We start from the raw sequence: 21,591 nt of genomic DNA on the forward strand, positions 1-21,591 counted from the left end.
GAAAGTGGGTGGGAGAGAAAGTGGGTGGGAGAGAAAGTGGGTGGGAGGGACAGCAAGAGGGAGGGGGAAAGGGGAGTGAGCGGGGGAAGGGTTATGGAAGGTAGATACAGACAGTAATATATACTGAACAAACAGCAAGAGTTGAAAATTGGACCCATTTCCTCCCTCAGTATCAGAATTAGAACGTTTGGACTGGCTGTAACTGTGATGATAATCACTGGTCAAGGTTACACTCTTCTTCACAGTTAAGTACAATAGCTACATATGATTATTTTGTCCTTGGCAGAAAGGAATGTATTCGTAGAAATTCAGCAGAACTACAGAAGCACAGCAATATAATGGTTTACACTGCCTGCAAAGGGAAAGCTAATTAAACCCTCTGAAGGCCAATATCTGCGAAAACATCTGTTTTGTAATATCCGGTTAGTGGAAGCGTAGAGCAGTATGTCACTGAATTATCTTGACATCTGACAGGATTAGCTTGGGGATCATGAGCAGAGACGAGAGTTGGAAGAAATGACCAGCTCAGTACTCAACGCAGTTCTTACTTGTTTCACAACCATTTTCACTCATGGAATAAAATAGATCCTTATCAGTATCTCCATTGTTGCTTATGCACTGAATGCAAGGCAAGTAGAAATGTATCGTATTATCAAAGAGCCAAAGATCAAAACGCTCATAAGCAAAACAATCTGGCAAAGACAATTCACATTGATACCAATGGAAGGAAATGCTGGCTTAAGTTTTGCTTATGGCCAACATGGGAAACCAGGTCCCACACAAAAAAAAGTGGCACCGGAGGAAGACTGACTGTGATTGCAAATGGTTTGTTTTTTAATCAAAATAGAATGTATCTGCAAATAAACAAACATCTTGGATGAAAATGATTCACCCCATAGATTTGTGAGTATGTGCACGCGCTTGAGAGAGTAAGTGAGTGAGTGAGAGAGACAGGGAGTGTGAGAGCACATGCGTGTGACAGAGCGCGCGCGTGTGATTTAGAGGAATGGTATATTGGCGAGACCATGCAGATGCTACGACAACAGATGAATGGACACCGCGCAACAATCGCCAGTCCCCCCCCAGTTGGGGAACACGTCAGCAGTCAAGGGCATTCAGCCTACGATCTTCAGGTAAGCGTCCTCCAAGGCAGACTCCAAGATAGACAATGAGGCAGAATTGCTCAGCTGAGACTGATAGCCAAGTTCCATACCCATGAAGACGGCCTCAACCGTGGTCTTGGGTTCATGTCACGCTACAGGTGACCCCCACCATACTGTTCTATATCTGTTAAATCTTCCTTACTTTCCTGTTTTGACAGCATCACCTTGATAAATTATGATCTCTCTACCTTAATTAGTTGGTACACTTTTGAATTACTTATTACACTCTTTCTCATACACACATAAATCTATGCGCTAATCATTTCATCAAAGATATTTGCTTATTTGCAGGTACATTCTAGTTTGTCAAAAAACACACTATTTGCAATCATAGTCAGTCAATGGGGCATCGTATAAAATCCCGCTTTTGGAATAAAACTAGCCTGATTCCAGGTTAAAACTCTGAGACAGATTCTAAATAAGGCCTCACACCTACCGTTCAGTGTCTGGTCTGAAATGTCACTTTTTGTATAATCCTATCACTCTGCCTGATTGCCATGACAGCATAGTACTGACATTGACTTTATAAACATTTTACTTGCCGTCCAACACTCTTGGTCACCTGCAGAGACTAATTATCTGACACTCCACTCACACAAGTTGTATCAGCTTTTGATCTTTCTGCCTATAAACTCTGTGTCTGTGTGCTCTCCTCTCTCACTGCACCTGACGAAATGGCCGCGCTCCAACAGCTTGTGATTTCAAATAAACCTGTTGGACTATAAGTTAGTGTCATGTGACTTCTGAATTTGGAATGAGGATTGAGTACAATTAAGATACAGTAACAGTTGGATGACTTATAAGTGGTAAAGAAGGCGTGCAGCATGCTTGCCTTCATCGGCTGGAGCATTGAGAGTAAGTTGGCAAATCATGTTGCATTTGTGTAAGACTTCAGTTAGGTCACATTTGGAGGATTGCATGCAATTCTGGTCACCACACTGTAGGAAAGACGTGAAGGCTGTGGTGAGGGTACAAAAGAGGTTTACCAGGATGTTGCCTGGATCAGAGTATATTAGCTGCAAGGAGAGGTTATATAAACCTGAGACAGTAGGAACTGCAGATGCTGGAGAATCCGAGACAACAAGGTGCAGAGCTGGATGAACACAGCAGGCCAAGCAGCATCATAGGAGCAAAAAGGCTGACGTTTCGGGCCTAGACCCTTCATCTGCTGTGTTCATCCAGCTCTGCACCTTGTTGTCTTATATAAACCTGTATTGTTTTTGCTAGAGTGTCGGGATGCTTGAAGGACAACCTGATAGCAGTACATAGTGTTTTGAGAGGCATGCATAGAGTGGATAGTCAAGAGTCTTTTTCCCACAGTGAAATGTCAAATACTATGAGGCATAGGTTTAAGGTGAGAGGGGGGTGAGTTTAAAGGAGATGTGCGAGGGTGGTAGGTACCCAGGGAGGTGTTAGCAGATTGGAAAGCAACATTTAACAGACATTTAGACAGACACATGAAGAGGCAGGGAACACAGTTCTGAGAACGGGTCACCAGGCCCATAATGATTTCTCTTCACAGATGCTGCCAGACCAGCTGAGCTTTTCCAGCAATTTCTGTTTCTGTTTCTGATTTACAGCATCTGCTGTTCTTTCAGTTTTTAGGGATATATGGGCCTTGTACAGGCAGATGGGATTAGTTTAGAATGGCATCATAGTTGACACAGACATGGTGGGTCAAAGGGCCTGTTCCTATGCTATATTGTTCTTTTTCTGCATTGTCATTAGTTTTTACAGTAAATGGAAGATGTCAGCACACTGGAGACTTCAAGGAAAAGGTTATGGAATCATGGGCTCACTGGTGTTGATGGGAGTAAATAACTGAAAAAAACAAAGGCACTTTAATAGTGATAACTCCTCAAGATCAGATGTTTTCCATTCCAAGTTTTTAAAGGAAGTGGATAAGAACAGTACAGATGGCATAGTGACACTTTTCCAATGTTTTCTTTATTTCTTTCACTTTAAAACTTGTATATCACCAAGTTATTTAAGAAAGATATTATTAACTAGAGAATTATCAGTAGCAGTTAACCTAATCTATGCTATCAGGAAATTACCTGTCTATAATTAAGATCAAGGTGACTGAACACCTTGAAATGTTCAGCTGATTAGGCAGAGCCAGAATAGATTTGTAAAGGCTAGGTCTCGCCAAATGAATCTGCTTGATGTTTTTTTTAAGAGGTGACTGAAATAGTGAACAGGGATGTAGATGTCACAAGAATTTTCAAAAGGTATTTGAGAAAGTGCTTAATAAGAAACTACTAGATAAAGCTGATCTGAAAACAAAAAATGCTGGAAATCACAACGGGTCAGGAAGCATCTGTGGAGACAGCAAGCTAATGTTTCTAGTCCAGATGACTCTTCATCAGAGCTGACATGAAGTGTGAAGAAGGCAGCATTTATGCAATAGTGGGGAGGTAGAATGCTGGCGAAGAAAAGGGTATAGACAGTGCAGATTAAGAAATTGAATTGAAGAATGGCAGAACAATGGTGTGTCTAACTGCTGAACTGGAAAGAACAGACAGTCCCATTGGACTTGGGGGAAGGGAGAGAGGCCATGGTGACGGAGAACATAACAAGTAAAGCTAAAAGAAAGAGAAGGAATGGGAGTGGGTTCATAATCTGAAGGTGTTGAATTCAATGTAAAGTCCAGAAGGTTGTCAAGTGCCTGCTGAAAATGAGATGTTGCTCATCCAGTTTGCTCTGTGATTCGCTGGAGCATTGCAGCATGCCAAGGACGGACAAGCTGGAGATCATCTCCCCTCTGCCTCCAATTTATAGTCTCCCAAGCCCGGACAGCCCGCTTCTACTTCCTTCCCAAAGTCCACAAACCAGATGGCCCCGGTAGGCCCATCATAAAACAGCCTGTTTCTGCCTCACCAAGCTCATTTCCTCCTACCTTGAATCCATCCTCTCCTCTTGTCCAGAGCCTCCCCACCTGCATCCATGATTCCTCTGATGCCCTCCACCATATTGACAATTTCCAGTTCCCTGGCCCCAACTGCCTCCTCTCCACCATGGATGTCCAATCCCTCCAAACCTCCATTCTCCACCAGGATGGCCTGAGAGCTTTCGGCTTCTACCTTGACCAGAGGCCTGAACAACCCTGTCCACCGCCACTCTCCTCCGCTTGGCTTTGTTCTCTCACTGGACAATTTCTTCTTTGACTCATTTCACTTCTGTCAGGTCAAAAGAGTGGCTATGGGCACCCGCATGGATTCCAGCTATGCTGTCTCTTTAGGGGTATGTGGAACAATCCTTGGTTCAGTCAAGACTGGACCCTTCCATAACTCCTTTTTCGATACATCGACAACTGTTTTGGTGCCACTTCATCATCTCTTCTGGACCTTGAAAAATTTGTTCATTTGCCTCCAATTGCCATCCCTGTATAACTTTCATATGGTCCGTCTCCAACACTTCCTTTCATTTCCTCGACACCGCCATCTCCATAAACTGTTCACTGCCATCAGCTACAAAGCCACTGACTCCAATAGCTACCTTTACTACAGCTCTTCACACCCCACGTCCGTCAAGGATTCCACCCCATTCTCCTAGTTTCTTCACCTACATCGTGTCTGTTTGGATGATGCCACAGCTTACTTCTTCCATAACCATGGTTTCCCACCCACTGCAGTTGACAGGGCCCTCAACCGCATTTGATCTATCTACAGTGCTTTCGCTGTTCAACAGTACTATTGGGTCCCCTTTGTCCTCAATTTTCATCCTAACAACCTCCTCATTCAAAGGAGCTTTCTCTACCATTTCAGACAACTCCAGCAGAACACCACCACCAAACACATCTACCCCTCACTACCCGCCTGCATTTTGTAGGGATAATTTCCTCCGGGACACCCTAGTCTATTCCTCGATCACCAACACGACTCCCTCTTCCCACGCACCTTCCCAAGTAACCACAGAAAGTGCAACACCTGCCCCTTCACTTTCTCCCTGCTCACCATCCAAGGGCCTAAACAGTCTTTCCAGGTGAAGCAGCATTTCATCTGTACTTCCTCCAATCTGGTGTACTGCATTCGCTGCACCCAATGTGGCCTACTCTACATTGGAGAAACCAAACGCAGACTGGCTTTGCAAAATACCCCGGTCTGTGAGCAAGCATGACTCTGAGTAGCCCGTCATTTTAACTCGGCGTCCTGCTCGCACACCCATAACAAGTAGAGCTAAAAGAAAGGACCAGGCACTTTACAACCTTCTAGAATTTACATCAAGTTCCACACCTTCAGATTGTGAATCCACTTCCACTCCCTTTCTTTTAGCTCTACTTGTTACATTCTCTGTCACCATGTCCTCTCTCCCCTCCCCCCAAGTCCAACGGGACTGTCTGTTCTTTCCAGTTCGGCAGTTAGACGCACCATTGTTCTGCAATTCAATTCAATTTCTTAATCTGTACTACCTACACCCTTTCTCCCCGGCACTCTACCCCCCACAACCATTGTATAAATGCTTCCCCCTCCACACTTCATGTTAACGCTGAAGAACAATCATGTTAGCTTGTTCTCTCTAACCCACTGTGATTTCCAGCAATTTTTTGCTTTCCGTACATATTCCAGTGTCTGCAGTAATTTGCTCCTACCTAGTTAAAGCTAATGTTCAATTCCTTAAGAGTTGAATCATTGGAGGGAATGCAGTGTGAATTTTGCAGAATGATATCAGGACTCCTTGGATTCAATTATAAAGGAGGGATATCACAAACTTTAGTTCAATTTCCTGGAATGTAAAAGATTAATGGGTGACTTGATTGAAGTATTTTGAGTTAGAGATTCTATTTTCTCTCATTGCTCAGTGTAGGATGTAGTTTAAAAATTAGACAAGAAACAGTCTTAAATGTAATTGCTTGAGTGAAATTTTTAAACACTTCTACACACACTAGTGTTCACGAGTGAGAAGGGTGACATGGGTATAGAAATCAGAGAGAAGGCCTATGATACAATTAAATTAATTACCATAGAAAGAGTGGAGGTTCTGAGTGCTGTAACAGACTTAAAAGCAGATAAACTTCCAGGGCCAGATGAAACGTATCCCAGGTTTTCGAGTGACGCAAGGGAGGAAATAGCAGGGGTTTTTGCAAAAATTTTCAATTGCTCTCTGGCCACAATACAGGTGCCAGAGGGCTGGAAGATAGCCAATGGCACTGTTATTCAAAAAGGGATAAACAAGGAGACTACAGGCCAGTCAGTCTAACACTGGTGCTTGCAAAACTATTCTAAGCAATTCTGAGTGACAAAATTAATCTGCATATGGAAAGGCAAGGATTAACCAAGAACAGTCAGAATAGTTTTGTTAAGGCTATGTCATGTCTGATCAACTTGATTGAATTTTCCAAAAAGGTGACCAGGTATGTGGATGAAGGCAACGTTTTTGATGTAATCTATTTGGGGACTTCAGCAAGGCTTTTGATAAGATCCCGCATGGGAGATTGAAAGCAAAGAGCCCATGGAATCCTAGGAAATTTGGGAAAATGGATCCACAATTAGCTGAGTGGCAGGAAGCAGAGGGCGAGGACTTTGTTTCCAACTGGAAGTCTATGTCCAGTGGGATCCCACAGGAGTTAGTGTTGGGGCCCTTGCTGTTTGTGCTTTATATAATTATCTAGACTTGAATTTAGGAGGGGTGATCGGTAAGTTCACAGATGATACAAATATTGAAGGTGTGGTAAATAGTGAGGATAACCTTAGATTTCAAGAGGATCAGATGGGCTGGTCAGATGGGCTGATCAGTGGCAAATGGAATTCAAACTGGATAAATGTGAGGTGATTCACTTGAGCAGGACAAACTAGGCAAGGGGATGTATGATGAATGGCAGGACCCTGGGAAGCACTGTGGATCAAAATGACTTTGGTGTGCATGTACATCCGTTCCTTAAGGTATCAGGACAGGTGATTAAAGTGGTTCTGAAGGCATACTTGCCTTTACTAATCAAGGCGTAGAGTTTAGAACAGGGAACTGGAACTGTACAAAATGTCGGTCAGGCCACAGCTAGAGTATTGTGTGTCATTCTGGAATCCTGAGCTCTAACCTAGGATGTCTGCATTCAAGTCCCACCTGCTCCAAAGGAATATACTAATAATTCAGGTTCAGGTTGTTTCAAAGCTATCTAAAGACCGTAAGTAAATTACAGGGGATCTTGACATGCAGTGGTAGTGTCTCTGCCTCTGAGATACCCACACATCCAGAGATGTGTTATAATATTTCTGAACAGGTTGATTTGGTCATATCAAAGAACATTACATGCCTCTAGCTGAAGAGACCCGGTTTCAAGTCCCATCAGCACCAGAGGTATACATTATTATCTCCGAGAAGATTTATTTGAAAATATCTAACGAAATTACAGACTTGTTGTAAATGAGCAATTTGCAATTGTCTGCACTGCAAGAGGCAAATTACCATCAATTGGATGGAAACTAAAACTAAATTAAGAGGAGAAACTGATTGGCTGGAATATAAGATTAAAAAAAAAGAATTAGAGAAAATAATGAATCGTAAATTAGATAGTATTCCAGGATCCAATGGCTTCCACTCTAAGTAAAAGATGACAAAATGGATATTCCCTGTATGGATGTGCAGAAGGTTTTTGCTAAGTTACAAGAAATTAGAAGGAAATTGAAATCACACTGAATTTGGAGACAATCTTATAGCAGTCTCAGAATAAAGGGATGCTAATTTAAGACTGAGATGAGGAGAGATTCCTTCTCCCAGCGGGTTGAGTGTCTTTGGCAGTCCTTGCCACAAAGAGCTGTGGGGCAGAGTTTTTCTGTATATTTAAAGCTGAGATAGATACACTCTTCATCAATAGCGCAATCAATAGGAAAGTGCAAGTGAGGAATGTCGGGATCCTACTGGAATGGTAGAACAGGCTTGAGGGACCAAAAGGCCTACTCCTGTTCATGTTTCTTATGGTATTATGATTAGAATATATTTGAGAGCTAGGAGACAGAGAAAAGGAATGAATGAATAATTTATGTTTTGACTGACAGAATATGACAATTGTTTTTCCCCTGGAATTTATGCTGGAACTGTATTCATCAGTAACTTGGATTAAGAAATGTTGTGTGTACAAGGTTTCAGATGACACTAACTTCGGAGACAGAACGAGTTGTGTAGATTCGAGTATGGAGTTACTGTGGTATATAGATAAAATTAGTGTAGCAGATGGTGCTAACTGGTCAAGCACCAAGTTATCCACTTCTGATCCAGGGAAGACAAAGTGGTGTACTTTCTAAGAAGTGACAAATTAGGAAGTCTGGAAAATGAAGATATGTGGACATTGTGTCAAAGTCACACATCCATGAAAACAAATCAGTAAGAGTCAGTGGAAATATAATTAAAAGGCAAATAGAATATTAACATAAGAAAACTGGCATGTCGAGGCGAGGAGGTGATCTTGCAGCTGTACACAGCCTCGGTCAGACCTCAAAAATAGGCAAATATTTCTAAGACTAGTTAGACCCTACCTAGAATACTGTGAATATTGGTTTATTTTAAAGGAAGACATACAGCATTGGAGGCAGCCCACAGACTGTTCACATGGTTGACTTTGGGTACGGAGGGATTTTCTTACAAAGATAAATTAAGTGGTTCTGAAGAACTGTATTCAGATCTTTAGGCCACACATCAGGAAAGATGATACAACATATCCAGAAACTCCAGGATGATAATCAAGGTTTAAAAGGATTTAATAGAGATAGATTGCATAAGCTTGATTTGTTTTCTCCAAGAATGATTAAATCAAACATTTGAAAGGATTTGATTGGGTAAACAGCCAGAATTTATTGCAATGGGAGAATCTAAAACAAGGGCTCATAACCTTCAATCAGAACTAAGATTCAGCAGTCAAATCAGGAAGGGTTTTGGAAATTTGGAACTCTCTTCTCAAAAGCCAACGGAGACTGGGGTTAACGAAATATTTCTCAGTAAAGATGCTGAGGTCAACAGATTTGTGAGGTAAAGACATCAAGGAATAACAAGGAAATGGAATGTGGTTAAAAAAATTAACTGTAGTCTGACTGAACAGTGATTTGAAGATTTGAATGGTCTACTCCTATTCCTATGAAGACAAAGTCAGACCATAAGACATGGAAGCAGAAATAAGCTATTCAGTCCATTGAATCTGCTCCACTATTCAATGAGATCATAGCTGATCTGACAAATTCTTAACTCAACTTTTCTGCCTATATAGTCCTTGATTGCCTTAACGACTAAACATCTGTCTATCTCAGCTCCATTGGTTCTTTGCAATAAAGAATCCACTGATTCACTACCATCTGAAATATGAAATTGCTCATCTCTTAAATGGATGACTCCTTACTGAGGTTATTCCCTCTGATCCTAGATTCTCCCACAGGTGAAACAACCTCTCCTCATCTATCCGGTCAAGCCCTCTAAGAATCTTATATGTTTCAATAAGTCACTCTTGTTCTTTTAAATTCCAATGAGTACAGATACAACCCACTCAATCTCTTCTCGTACGAAAACCCCTCCATACCCAGAGTCAACCCAGTGAACATCCTCTGAACTGCCTCCAATGTCAGTATATCTTCCTTTAAAAGGGATTGATATTCACAGTATTCTAGGTGGGATCTAACTAGTTTTAGAAATATTTACCTATTTTTGTACTCTATTCCCTTGAAATAAAGGCCAACATTCCATTTGATTTCCCTATTAACCACTGAGCTTGGATGCTAGATTTGGCAATTCATACATGAGGACCCCCAAATCTCTCTATGCTGCAGTTTTCTGCAACCATTCTCCAGTTATGTAATGCTCAGATTCTCTCTTCTCCTCGCCAAAGTGCATAACCTCTCATTTTTTAAACATGATATTCCATCCGCCAAGTTTGTACCCATGCATGTAACCCATCTCTAACTGTTTTACTCTGTGGACTCTTTGTGTCACCTTCACCACTTGTCTCCCACCCATTTTTGTGACATCAGCAAACTCAGTAATAATACATTCACTTGCCTCTGCTTGATTATATTACACATTTTTAAATGTTTTGCTGTTACATCCTTTAACATAAATCTAACATCTTCCTAATGACAGATGGTAAGCTAACTGGCCTATAGTTTTTGTCTCAAAACCTTTTTGAATAAGGGTGTTACATTGACAGTTTCCAATCCTGTGGGATTTTCCAAAATCTAATGAGTCTTTGAAGATTACTATCAGTATATCCAGTAACTCTGTAACTGCTCCTTTGAGTATCCTAAGTTGCAGCCCATCAGGCCCAAGAACTTTACTGGTCATTAGTCCATTGTATTTTTTTGTTTAGTGGTCGTTATATATGTTGCCCTTTCCTAGGATTCTTCTTCCTTACTCTTGCTCAAAAACTACTTTCTTAAATGTATCATAGAATCCCTACAGTGTTGAAACAGGCCATTCAGCCGATCGAGTCCACACCGACCCTCCAAAGAGGATCCCACCCAGACCCACCCTATCCCTATAACGCTGCATTTCCCATGGCTAATCCCCCTAGCCAGCATATCCCTGGACACTATGGGCAATTTAGCATGGCCAATCCACCTAGCCTGCAAATCTTGGACTGTGGGAGGAGACAGGAGCACCTGGAGGAAACCCTTACAGACATATGGAGAATGTGCAAATTCTACACAATAACCTAAGAGTGGAATCACACCCCAATCCCCGATGCTGTGGGGCAGCAGTACTAACCACTGAGCCACTGTGCCACCCCAATGCCATTGTTCATCAACCCTCAACTAATAACTCCTTTCCCAACCATTCCATTCACTGTACCCTCATTCCTTTTGTAATCAACCTTATTTAGGTTTAGCACAGTTGTTTCAGGTCCAAGCTTCTCACACTCAAACTGAATGTTAAATTCTACCATGTTATGGTCACTGTTTAAGGGATTGTTTACTCCAAGATCAACTATTTTAGCTGTCCTGTTACACATTACCAGATCAAAAATAGTCTGATCTCTGTTTGGATCCACAACATGTTATTCTGAGAATTATTCTGTCCCAAATACACTCAATGAATTCTTCCTTGTGGCCACCTCTGCCAATTTGATTTTTCCAATCTATATGAAGATTAAAGTCACATATGATTAATGTCTAGACATTTTTTTACATGCCTTCATTATCTCAAAATTTATTCTTTGTCCTATAGTATGGTTAGGACGCCTGTAGACTCTTCTCCCGAGTGTCTTCTTCCTCTTGGTATTTCTTATATATACGGACATACCCACATGGATCCTGCATACTTCGTTCCAAGATCATTTCTTACTATTATACTTATTCTATCCCATACTACCAAAGCTACCCACCACATTTTCCTTCCTGTTAGCCCATTCAAAAAGTCACATATCTGTGAATATTTAGTCCCCAGTTGTGATCTCCTTGCAATTATTCTTCTATAATGGCTATAATCTCTGTTTATTTATTAATTTATTTTGTTCTGAATACTACATTCATTTAAGCAAACAGCCATTAATTCTGTCTTTTTCTCCTCCACTCCCCACTTTTATCCCATTCACGGTGTTTATTTATGCTTGTACGTCCCTCCTGTTCCACTCTGGGTTTCATTACGGAAATAGCTGCCCAGCAATGTTACCTTTGTAACATTGTTATCCTTTTATGTTAGCCTAAATATTCCCTCTACAGAACTCAACTCTCCCATCTAATTAGAATCATAGAATTCCTACAGTGTGGAAGCAGGCCATTCGGCCCATCAAGGTCACACTAACCCTCTGAACAGCAACCCACCCAGACCTACCCTATCCCTGCAACCCTATATTTCCCATGACTAATCCATACAGCTTGCACACCCCTGTACACTATGGGCAATTTAGCATGGTCAAACCACCTAACCTGCACTGTGGGAGGAAACTGTAGCACCCGGAGGAAATCCACACAGACACTGGGAGAACACGCAAACTTCGCACAGTCACCAAGGCTGGAATCAAACCCGGATCCCTGGTGCTGTGGGGCAGCAGTGCTCGTCACCGTGCTGCACTAATTAGTTTAAAGTTCTCTCTACAGTCATGTTATTTGATTTCTCAGGAAATATTTCTTTAATACTTTTTGATTTGCTGATCTTTTGAATCATTAGCAAACATTTCTGCAATATCTTCTGTACTATGCAGGTGAATGCTGGAATAGTTGACATGCTTCACTAGGCTATTAGACAATGCCATAATCCATAGAGGAGAGACAGAGCATTTAATGACATTGTGTAATTCTTGGCATGCCACAGATCTTGTTGCTCTTCACATGAGTGAAGTGCTGTTCTGCTGCAGCTTCATTTCTCAATAGTATGTAGTTCAAAAGACTTTATGGGTGTGAGGATCAGTTATTTAGTTGAATGTCCCAGTGAGTTGTGATTCCAGATGCTCAGATAGGAGATGCTGCAGTACGAGTGAGACCTTGTGTATCACAAGACAGCTGTAAACAGAATGGGAATCTAGACTTTACGTTCATATAGTGTGTCCAGCATTTGCATGGTTGTTGCTAATAAACCTAGGGAAACAATTCTCACAACTACTCTGATAGGGATCTGCCAACATGCAACAAATGCAAATTTTGACAATGTGGCTGAAAACTAATTTCACACCATTGATATACACAAGGCAAGAGAATACACTGAACAATAGGACCCTTAGAAATCGGATCAGAGGGACTTTTGTGTGCATGTACACCAGTCTCTTAGACAACATGTGGATAAAGTGGTTAAATAAGGTATATGTGACACTTGTCTTTCTCAGTTGAGGCAGAGTTTAAGAGCAGGGAGGTTATGCTGGAACTGTATAAAACGTTGGTTAGGCCACAGCTAGAGTAGTGTGTGCAGTCCGGAATCCATATTATAGGAGGGATGTGAAAACTATGTCTGGGGACATAGATTTAAGGTAAGGAGCAAAAGGTTTAAAGGAGATGGAAAACACTTTAACCAGAGGATAGTGGGGAATCTGGAACTCACTGCTTGTATAGTTGGAAGAGGTAGAAACCCTCATAACATCTAAGAAGTTCTCAGACGTGTAGTTTTGATGCTAAGGCACACAAGGCAACAGGCCAACTGCTGGAAAATGGGTTTAAAATAATTAGGTGGTTGTTTTTGACCACAAGAAAAGGAGCAGATTGGCAAGTGGATTGTAAAGTAGAGACAAATAGAGACCAAAAAGGTAACTTGTGTGGAGGCAGAAGACGTGGGCATGGCTTTTAACAAATACTTTGTGCCTCTTTTCACAAAAGATAGGAATGAAGTTGACATTGTAGTTGAGGGATGTAAAATGTTGGGTTGGATAACCATAGTGAAGGAGGAAAAATTAAGATGTTTTGTAACTTTGAAAGTGGTTGAATCATCATGTCTGGATGAAACTTATCCCAAACTGTTAAGGAAAGCAGGAACTAAATAGCATTTGGCAATCCTCTAGATCTACAGGCATGGTACATGACTATCTCCTTGTGTGCTGTAAACTTTCTCAATGTTTCTATTCAAATACACAACTGGAGCAGCACTAACTTCAATGAGTTTAAAGAAATCTGATCAAGTGCATTAGAAACAAAAAAAATTGTTAAAAAATTAATTGAACAAAAGGAGCTTTTATAAAAGAGCTAGTTCAGACTAGACACATTCCCAGAAGGGAGATGGGTATCCGAAACAAGAACTCCCCAAATGACAAAAGGTGAAGACGTTAAAATGAAATAGAGGAAAGATGATTATGATAAATGTTATATTCATAATACAAAAGAGAGCCAAGCAAAATATAGAAAGTACAGGGAGAACTGAAAAGGGGAATAAAAGGGGCTGAGGGAATGTACAAGAAAAGATTAGCAGGTAGCATAAAAGGTATACTGAAGTCATGGCATGAATGAGTTGGACCAAAGGGTCTGTTTCTGTGCTGTACATCTTTGTGACTCTAAGTCATTTATAAAATCACATAAAGAGAAGGGTTTTCAAAGGAAGGTTGAGGCCAATTAAAATCGAAAAGGAATGATACAGATGGCAAAGGCCACAATCGTACAACTTTTCTTTGATTTGAGGGTCAAGAAGATTGAAACCATTACACTCCTGTGTATAAGAGGGGAAGGGCTAAACTGTAAAATATGGGCAAATAATGAAGGTCAGTACATGTTTGCTGAAGGCAAATCACTTCCGACAAACCTGATCGATTTATTTGATGTATTAACAGTTGATGAGGGCAGTACACTTGATGCTGTGTGTACATTTTCAAAAACATTTGACAAAGTCCTTGTTGGGCTTGTCAACAAGACTGATACACAATGAACCAAAGGGGAATTGGCAGCATTAACACAAAGTTGACTGAGAGACAGCAGTGCAATGGTGAACTGTCGCATTTCTGACTGGAGAGAGGAATACAGTAGTATCATCTATGGATTGGGTTTAAGACCACTCCTTTTTTGATATACATTATTGACAAGGGATTTGATATACAGATTATTTCAAAGTTTGTAGTTGTTACAAAATCAAAAATATATTAACAGCGAGGAGAGTGGCAACAGATTTCTAGAGAACACGAATAGACTGATGACAACAGCACAATCATGGCACATGAAATTTAATACAGAAATGTATGAATTGATTAATCTTGCCAGGAAGAACGAGGACTTGCATTGAACTTTAAATAGTACAATTTTAAATAATGTGTTGAAATAGATGTTCTTGGGGTTATGTACACAAATTGTTCAATGTGACAGAACAAGTTGAGCAGAGATTTTGAAAAAAGCATAAGGGACCTTTAGAGGCTTTACAAACAGAGTACAAAAGCATTAAAGTTATGGCAGAGCTTTATAAAACACAGGAGCACCCTCAAATGAAGTAGGATGTCCAATTATGGTGACATTATAAGAAGATTGTCAAAGACTTGAATTGCTTGCAGAAGAAATTTTCTGGAATGATTCAAGGACGGAGGACTTCAGTTATGGAGAAAGACTGGATAAATAGGCAGTGTTCTCCTTACAGCAGAGAAGCTTAAGTATTGTTCTGATAAAAGGGTTTCTACAGAGTGAATAAAGAGAAAATGTTTCCCATAGCAGAGGGACAGTTAATAGAAAAGACTGATTCAACCCAAGTTCATTCCATGTATGTTTTATATGAAAATGTAATATTTACATGATGAAAAAAAGGAAAACAATGAGGTTTGGACTAATTTGATAGCTCTCTATGAGTTTGAGGCGCAGGTGAAGGCAGTCCAGAGGAAGCAGGGGTTGTGGGAAGTAACTGTGAGACGGCTATTGGGCAACAATGAGGCAAAAGTTCACATATTGCAATTTGGAAGCTAGGTGGGGTATTCAAGGCTGAAGAGGTTTCAGAACATGGTGAGGTCATGGACAGCAAGAGTCAACATGCTTCTGAGAGGACCATGCGAGATAGGATACAAGTGGCTTTGTTATGAAAAAGTGTGTCTACAAGGCACAGCATAGGAAGTTAGCATTATTTGGTATATTTGTTACTGGGTGGCATCAGAAAAGAGACATCATTGACTATTCAGAGTCACCTCAAAAAGGTGCCGGTGGCAATCTCCCAAAGTGCTGAATTCTTGTGGCGATGGTATTAAAAAGGAATTTCTAGAATACTGTCCCATTGGATAAACAGCAATACAGTACATGCAAGTCGAATTATGTGTGATGGGTGCTTGGATTTAATGGTGTTCCCATTACACTTATTAGCTTTTTTAAGGATGCAACTAGAAGGGGTAGATATTGGGGCATGACGCTAAAATAAGTTTTACAGGGTATCACATAAAAAAGAAATAGGCAATCTTGGAGATCATGGAGTAGGAATAACATATTAATATGGATAGAGGATTGGTTAACATTTAGGATGGAGATAGTGGGCATAAAAAGGTAATTTCAAGTTTGCGGTCTGTATCTAACAGAGTGCTGCTGGGACCTTAGCTATTTAGATACATATCGATGACTGAAATGAAGAGACAGAGTAATGCATTTGAATTTGGCTAAGATGCAAAGTGAAGTAGAAATGTAAGTTGTGAGAAGGTCACAGAGGGACTGCTTATAGATAGGTTAAGTTAGTGGGGAGCAGAATAGTTTTTGAAAGACATGAGACTTGTAAATGTTGATGCTTAAAGATCAAGGAACTACAAGGAACACAGTTAACATACAGGTACAGCAGACATTTAAGAAGGCAAATGTTCTTTATTGCAAGCAGATTGAAACGTAAATAAATCTTGCCACAACTGCACAAGATCTTGGTGTACTTGGAAACTTGGAGTACTGTGTGCCATTTTGAACTCCATATCTACAAAAGGATATATTTGCATTGGCACCAGAACTACAAAGGTTCACAAAATTGGTCCCTAGGATTAGGTGTTGTCCCATGATGAAAGGCTGAATAAATCAGACTTATATTTGCTGGAAATCAGAAAATTGAAAAACCACTTAATTGAAATATTACTGTTTCTGAAGTGTCTTGGCAGGGCAGATGCTGAGAAGATCTGCTGCTTTCTGGTGAATTTAGGGACATAGGGAAATTTCTTAAATCAAAGGTGAAGCTTTGGAGTTTTCTAGAACCGAACGTTCTTGATGCTCCATCGTTGAACACATTTAAGGTGGGTTTTGACAGAATTTTGGTCTCCCTGTAAGTCAAGGGATATGGGCATTGGGGAGGAACGTAGTGTTTAAGCCAAAGACCAGCCATGACTGTACTGAATGGTAGAATAGGTTCAAGGGGTCATATATCTCACTTTCTTACATTGCTGATTGTCCTTGATGGCAAAATGTATATTACTGGGTGAATCTGAAACAGGGTCTAGGAGTGAAAAAAGTTGTTGGATTTGTAAAGCAATGGGTGAGAGGTCAGCATGGGATAAGAAATCATATATTTTTATATCTGGGACTATAAACTGAAATAGAAGGTGGACTTCTTCTGAAATATCCATATAGAGAGATTGTTGACTTGCTCACCAAGCTGGCTTGTTTTTGTTCAGACATTTTGTCACCATGCTAGATGACATCATCAGTGGAGCCTCTGATGAAGCGATGTTATTCTACTCCGCTTGGAATTTATACTGTCCGGTCCATTATGGTGAGTAGTGTCATTTCTGGTTTTGATCTGTATAGGTTTGTATATAGGATCTAATTCTGTACGTTTGTTGATTGCATTACGGGTGGAGAACTATGCCTCTAGGAATTCCCATGTGTGTCTGTGTTTGGCTTCGGCTACTATGGTTACCTTGTCCCAGTTAAACTGATGGCCTTCATTGTCTGAGTGTACTGATATTAAGGAGGGTTGTCGTGCCATTTTGCTGCTACGCAGGAAAGAGGAAGAGTACCATACAAAAAATCGCCATGTACAGTTATCCCTGCAACTTCACCCACAGATGCCTACTAAACAGACAACAACAGGAGGACACAGTACGCCTTAACACACTGGCCACACTGCCCTACATCAAGAACATATCAGAACTGACAACAAGACTCCTAAGACCACTAGGAATCATTGTGGCCCACAAGCCCACAGCCACTCTATGACAAACACTTACAAGGATTAAAGACCCCATTCAGAATCAAACGTGGTTTACAAAATACCATGCAATGACTGCCACAAATATTACATTGGACTGACAGGAAGGAAACTAGCCATCAGAATACATGGCCATCAACTAGCAGCAAAACAGCACGACGAACTCTCCTTAATATCAGTACACTCAGATAAAGAAGGCCATCAGTTTAACTGAGACAAGGTAACCATAGCAGCCCAAGCCAAACGTAGACATGCACAAGAATTCCTAGAGGCATGGTTCTCCACCCATAATGCAATCAACAAACACACAGAATTAGACCCCATATACAAACCCATACAGAACAAAACCGGAAATGACACTAGTCACCAAAACGGACCAGGCAGTAAAAATTCCAAGCGGAGTAGAATAACATCATTTCATCAAAGGCTCCACTGATGATGTCACCTAGCATAGTGATGAAACACCTGAACGAGAACAAGCCAGTTCGGCAAGCAAGTCAACAACTTCACCTTCAACCTGAGTTACAGATCTTTGCCAAAACTTTAAATATCCATATAGTTTTCCAACTTGAGAATCAATTTTGCTGCATATTATTGACCATGCAAATCAATGTTGCTTTTTGAAGCAGTAAGGGAGAGAGAATTTGAGACTGAGTAACATCGAGTCTTTTAAATTCAGAAAATTCTGCCTGACAACAACTCTCTGATTGATTGTGCTGCAGAGAATACCAAGGCAGGACAGAGAAACATCCAAAGCCTGCGAACTGAAAGCGTCCACCAAAACACAAAAAACCAAGAAAGCCTAAAACAAAGAACTTACACAAGAAAAGATCTAGGTCCACCCAATCAACCACTGAAGCAAAAACACTCCATCGCCCAACAGACAGCACTGTTATCAAGAGAAAAGTCAAAAGGACAATGTGACACAATTTAATCCACCTTGGAATCTGGACTAGTAATCTTCAGAAACGAGTTTACCCTTTCTATATTTTTCGATCCAGTTTCTGTATCAAACCATTTGTAATTCGTTTATCTTAATAGTGAATGAATGTGTGTAACTGGAATTTTTGAAGGGTTATAGTTAAGTTGCATAGTAAAGAACAAAGAAAATTACAGCACAGGAACAGGCCCTTCGGCCCTCCAAGCCTGTGCTGATCCAGATCCTCTATCTAAACCTGTTGCCTATTTTCCGTTTTGGTGACTAGTGTCATTTCCGGTTTTGACCTGTATCCCTCTGTACCCTGCCCACTCATGTTTCTGTCTAGATACATCTTAAATGACGCTATCGTGCCCGCCTCTACCACCTCCGCTGGCAACGCGTTCCAGGCACCCACCACCCTCTGCGTAAAGAACTTTCCACACATATCTCCCTTAAACTTTTCCCCTCTCACCTTGAAATCATGACCCCGAGTAACTGAATCTCCCACTCTGGGAAAAAGCTTCTTGCTATCCACCCTGTCTATACCTCTCATGATTTTGTAGACCTCAATCAGGTCCACCCACAACCTCCATCTTTCTAATGTAAATAATCCTAATCTACTCAACCTCTCTTCATAGCTAGCAGCAGTTACAAATCCTTACTTTTTTCTGCCATTTGCTAAGTAGTGTGTGTAATAATAAATAGTTATTCTCTGCTCACGATAAAACCTGGAGTGAAGTGTGTTTGTCCTGAATAGAAGTCCTTCAGGCATTTTGATAGTCTAATTGCCATTTACACACTTTGAGATATCTGTTGAAAAATGGGGCATGATTGTCAGCACACTCTTCCCAGTTTGGTCACAACAAGAGCTTAGTTGAAGGCGGGAGTAAATTGTAACAGGTCAAAGCATATGGGTTATGAAGTCAGGCCCCATAAAAGTAAGTTACCATCCTGAGGTCGCTTCTAGGGAAAGAGTTGGGAGGCATGGAGATGGAGAAGCAGAATGCAAGGATGAAGGGAAGAATGAGGAGATTTTGAAGTGACACTTGACACATATGCCTGTGTGATGATACAATGGTTTTAAGAGAGGTATTTTGTCCTCTTATTTAAGGAACATAGGTTGAGACAAAGGTGTTGAGCAGTCTGCTCCAAAGCCAATAAATGAAACAGCTTGTGAGGACTTGGAGTGTTTTTTTTTTAAAGTTGGAACAAGAGAAGCAATCTGAATGGCTGGGGTTAAGCTCCCACAGAACCAGAACTTTTTCTAGTTTTAATCTTCAGCAGTAGTTGCTGGGATCTTGAAGTTTGATGCGGAAGATCTTATTCCTCTTTCTGTTACAGCTAAAAGTTGGGCTTCTCTTCCTACTGCTAGAACTCCATGTGAGACAATCTGTTTTACTGAATTTGTCTTTGCCAAGGGTGTTCATAGAGTCCCTAGTGTTCAGCCCAACAAGTCCACACCGCCCCTCCAAAGAGCATCCCACCCAGACCCATCCTCCTACCCCTGTATTTCCCATGTCTAACCCTAAGCAGTAACCTAACCTAAGCATCCCTGGACTTTAGCATGGCCAATCCACCTAGCCTGCACATCTTTGGACTGTGGGAGGAAACCCTCGCAGACACAGGGAGAATGTGCAAACTCCACGCAGTCACCCGAGGGTGGAATTGAAACTGGGTCCCTGGCACTGAGGCAACAGTGCTAACCACTGAGCCACCATGCCGCCCCAAAACAAATAAAAATAAAGTGTGTTTACAGGATGTTACTATATTGGAACAGTTAATTAGCATTAGTTAATAGATATTATTTTAAGCATTTTGAAAGTTAGCTATGATTAGATTAGGATTTATTGTCACATGTATATTAAAAATACAGTGAAAAGTGTTCTTGTGTGTTATACGCAAAGTGTCAGTTAAGTCAATTCTTCACTTTTATTTTGTCTGGACTACAGTGTATGAATAAAATGTGTTTTGTTTCAAGTCTGGTAGTTTGACCAATCGAATTACATCAGAACATAACGTAATCCTTACCTTTAAAATAAGAAAATGTTAGGGTCTAGACTATTTTCTTAATATATTTTGAGGGGGTTTGGTCTGAATGGACAGAAACTGAATGGACAGCAAGAGAGAGAATCGAAGATTAGCGGAGTCACTAAAGATATTGACCGAGGATTAGCAGTCACTCCGAGACATACATAACCTGCACCCCAACGTAACACACCCCTCTCTCCAATTTATACTATTCCCAATCAATAACTCACTTTTGTCCCTGATCGACGGACCAGAACCAGCCTAAACTGGTTCCTCTTCATAAATCCTCGGATTTCCTGGCATCGCTGGTATTTCCCGAGTTCCACCATCTCTTCATATTGGGCATCATCCTGTAAAGAGGGGAAAACCCTTACTGAGCGAAAACCGACCCTGAACCACCCCTGGAAACACACCAATACTGAGCCCCACAGCCGGTAATCCCGGAAATACCCTCTCAACCATCTCCCAGCCATAACAGTCCCTTCAGTCTCACCTTTCCATCTATCTGCTGCACTTCTCTTTACCGTAATCCCAATTACCCTCCACCTCAATCCTCACCTGCTGCTGGAAGATGAGGAGACGGCCTCTCTGAAGGCGGATGAATCGTTCCTTCCAGCTGCTCCCGAGCAGTGATCGGCCGCACTGTTTGCGGACCCAGCCTGTCCGGCCCGGACTGCCGCCATCCTGGGGGGGGGGGAAGAAACACAGAGAGTCAGCGGTTAGTGCGGCTGAACGACCCCGACCCCCGGCCCCGGCCCCGGCCCCGGCCCACACCCACCTCTCCCATGCCGGCGGCTCGCTCTCTGCTCCGGCCGCGCCGCGAGCATCCTGTGAGGGGCGGCCCGGGCTCAGCTCTTCCTCTCGCTCTGACTCAGAGAGGCTTCCGGCAGCAGGGCGGGGGAGAGATGGACAGAGGCGGGGGGAGGGGGATAGAGTTGGACAGAGACGGGGGGGGTGGGGTTCGGGGATGGGGAGCGGGGGCGGGGAGTGAACCACCCCTAGATCGACGTC

At 41.6% G+C, this 21,591-nt stretch overlaps 1 protein-coding gene across 1 annotated transcript in view; it reads right to left on the reverse strand.

Annotated features, from left to right (window-relative positions):
• The window catches only part of LOC109924055 (pleckstrin homology domain-containing family O member 1-like), a 50,342-nt gene extending 28,811 nt beyond the window's left edge, over positions 1-21,531 (reverse strand). The window contains exons 1-3 of the mRNA XM_048615975.1: positions 21,359-21,531; positions 21,139-21,264; positions 20,811-20,930 (exon numbers count right to left, since the gene is read on the reverse strand). Of these exons, the coding sequence (XP_048471932.1) occupies positions 20,811-20,930; positions 21,139-21,264; positions 21,359-21,367 (255 nt within the window). The 5' untranslated portion in view covers positions 21,368-21,531. The remainder of the gene's footprint in view (positions 1-20,810; positions 20,931-21,138; positions 21,265-21,358) is intronic.
• Positions 21,532-21,591: the final 60 nt, after the last annotated feature.

The sequence above is a fragment of the Rhincodon typus genome, chromosome 33, assembly GCF_021869965.1.
Source record: "Rhincodon typus isolate 14 chromosome 33, sRhiTyp1.1, whole genome shotgun sequence".
In the NCBI taxonomy this organism is placed as follows: domain Eukaryota; kingdom Metazoa; phylum Chordata; class Chondrichthyes; order Orectolobiformes; family Rhincodontidae; genus Rhincodon; species Rhincodon typus.